Raw genomic sequence first — 2,740 nt, forward strand, 5'->3', positions numbered from 1 at the left:
CTTACAAATAGCTGTTTGATAAAATTATAAAGGCTTCAAAAATCCAACATTACGCGATTCCTGTGTTTAAAAAATACCCCACCAGCTTATAACACAGGAACCCCATTGCCCTGCGTGTTGTGTCAATGGTGTAGGAAGTAGTTACTATGACTCTCAATAAACTACTCTTTGAGACAGTGGGTTTGTAAACTATGAAGCTGAGTATATATTCTCGTTTCTCTCTGTCGCGCTGCTTACATTCAGCCTTTGCGATATTATACTCATGTCATCTGTTTTTCTGCCAAGAGGTGGCGCTGCACCTCTTTACATCTTTCCCTTCATTTTTTTTTTTTTTTTTTTTTTTTTTTCAAATAAGGTCATGAACGAAATACTTTTTTTTTTTTTTTTTTTTTTTTTTTTTTTTTTTTTAAATGTACCACAAGTTAAATTCAGGCCAGATTCTTTTAGAGAATTTTACTTTTGGGTTGAATTGTGTCAGTGTAAACTGGAAGTTTACTGGATCCAAGTCAAAACTGAAAATTTGTGAAACTTGATAAGCAAATAATCAAGACTTTACATAGTGGCAAAATATGTCAGATGCCTGTAAGGGATTTCAATGTAACAAGGCATCAGTTTGTTTTGTTTTTTGTATTAAACAGTTAACTACAAAGAAAATACATACAAACATAACAGATGTGCAACAAAAAAAAATGATAACAGTCCACTTTCACTGTAATAGTGTTGAACAGTCAGTAATTCGACGAATGTCCCAACAAAATGTCCATCAGTTTGTATCTATCAACAGTTCAATAACACACTTGAATCATCTTGTCCAGCATAATCAGTTCCTTAGTTCGTATTTCACATTGAATTCTTACTTCACAAAGTCTCGGAGATAGGCAGGGGGGTGGATAGTGCGACCACATCTTGTCTTTACTTCCTGCCTCTCTTGTGTTTCAGATCGGTCATCACACTCATCATCTGGGTTTGTCTGCTTATTTGGTTCAATCATCACTCCATCATCTGGTTCACGACGACTCCAGGTTTCACACACTAATCGCAGATGTCTGCGATTTCTACGATATGTAGCTCCATCCTCTGTCATCACCACATATGAGTGTGGTTCTGTTGCCATACGAAGGACCTTCGCTCTGCGCCACTCCCTTTGCCTATTGTGGGGTTGGATGCGAACTACATCTCCTGGTTTCATTGAAGGCAGTTCTTTGACTGAGCGATTGTAGTGATGAGCTTGTTTCTCCTTTGTCTTCTCCCTCTGTTCTTTCACACCAGTGGGAACTGCAGGTTCAAGCAACTTCGCAGTTGTTGGTAGGGTAGTGCGGGTTCTTCTATTCATTAAACGCTGCACTGGACTAGAGGAGAATCCTGGTGTTGGCGTGTTTCTGAATGCCAACAAACTCAGATATGGGTCATTGTGTCCTTCCTTAGCCTTCTTGAGTAGTGACTTGGCAGTCTTCACAGCATTTTCCACTTTCCCATTTGCCTGAGGATAAAGTGGAGATGTAGTTGTGTGCTTGAATTCCACTTGGCTCCAAACTTGGCAAATTCATCAGAAGTGAATTGTGGGCCGTTATCTGTTACAACTTCCTCTGGAATTCCGTGTCTGGCAAATTGGGCTTTCATTTTGTGTATCACACCAGATGAAGTTGTAGTTGTCAGATAGTCCACCTCAATGAAGTTGGAGTAGTAATCTGTTATAACAAGGTAGTCACGTGAGTCGAGGACAAACAGATCAGCACCAACTTTGGCCCATGGTCTCTCCGGTATCTCATGTTGCTTTAGCGGCTCCTTCTGCTGTCTGGTTCCCATGGCTCTACATACATCACATCTTTGTATGTAGTTCTTTACTTCACTGTTCATATTGGGCCAATAGAGGCATTCTCGTGCTCTCTTCAGACAACTGCTTTCCCCTAGATGTGATGCATGTAGTCGTTCTATCATGCCTTGTCTCATGCTCTTTGGTATCACTACCCTTTCACCTCTGAAGATGAGACCATTGGCGATGCTTAACTCATCCCGTATGTGAAAATAGGGTATGACACCAGATGGAAGATCCTGTTGCCTCATTGGCCATCCATTCATTACTACTGCCTGTATCTCTTGCATCACCTCATCCTTTGCTGTGCACTGTTTTAACTCTTCCAGCAGAGGTCTTGCAATTGGCAGGTGATCCACCAGGTTGACCTGCTCCATCTCTGTCTGTTTTCCATCCACTTCCAACACAGGAAGATACGCTCGGCTTAGCGTGTCAGCAATGTACATCTGCTTGCCTGGATGATAAATGATATCAGCATCATAAGTTTGCAAGCGAAGGATGAGTCTCTGAAGCCTTTTGGAGCTTGATGCATGTTTTTTTTTGCAATGATCTCCAATGGCTTGTGATCACTTTGAACAGTCACCTTCCTTCCATAGGTATATTGGTGGAATCTTTCCAGTCCAAAGGTAACTGCAAGCAACTCCTTTTCTATTTGTGCATAGCGACTCTCTGCCTCAGTGAGCGCCCTACTTGTATACGCTATCGGTTGACCTTTCTGCAGGATGGCTGCTCCCAGGCCCTTTTCTGAAGCATCTGCCTGCAGAACGAGCCCTATGTCCTTGTCAAAGTACCTCAGAACTGGTTCTGATGTCACAGCCTCCTTGATGCTTTTGACTGCAGCATCATGCACGTCCAGCCAGCACCATTCTACATCTTTCTTGGTTAGTGATCTGAGAGGTTCACACATCTCACTCAGGTTGGGGAGGA

The 2,740-nt window shown here is 42.1% G+C and overlaps 1 protein-coding gene across 1 annotated transcript; it reads right to left on the reverse strand.

Annotated features, from left to right (window-relative positions):
- Positions 1-1,452: 1,452 nt before the first annotated feature.
- On the reverse strand, positions 1,453-2,190 carry LOC121411966 (uncharacterized protein K02A2.6-like). The gene has a single exon (XM_041604877.1). It carries the CDS (start codon positions 2,188-2,190, stop codon positions 1,453-1,455), a length of 738 nt encoding a protein of 245 aa, XP_041460811.1.
- Positions 2,191-2,740: the final 550 nt, after the last annotated feature.

This window comes from Lytechinus variegatus, chromosome 3 (assembly GCF_018143015.1).
Source record: "Lytechinus variegatus isolate NC3 chromosome 3, Lvar_3.0, whole genome shotgun sequence".
Classification (NCBI taxonomy): Eukaryota; Metazoa; Echinodermata; class Echinoidea; order Temnopleuroida; family Toxopneustidae; genus Lytechinus; species Lytechinus variegatus.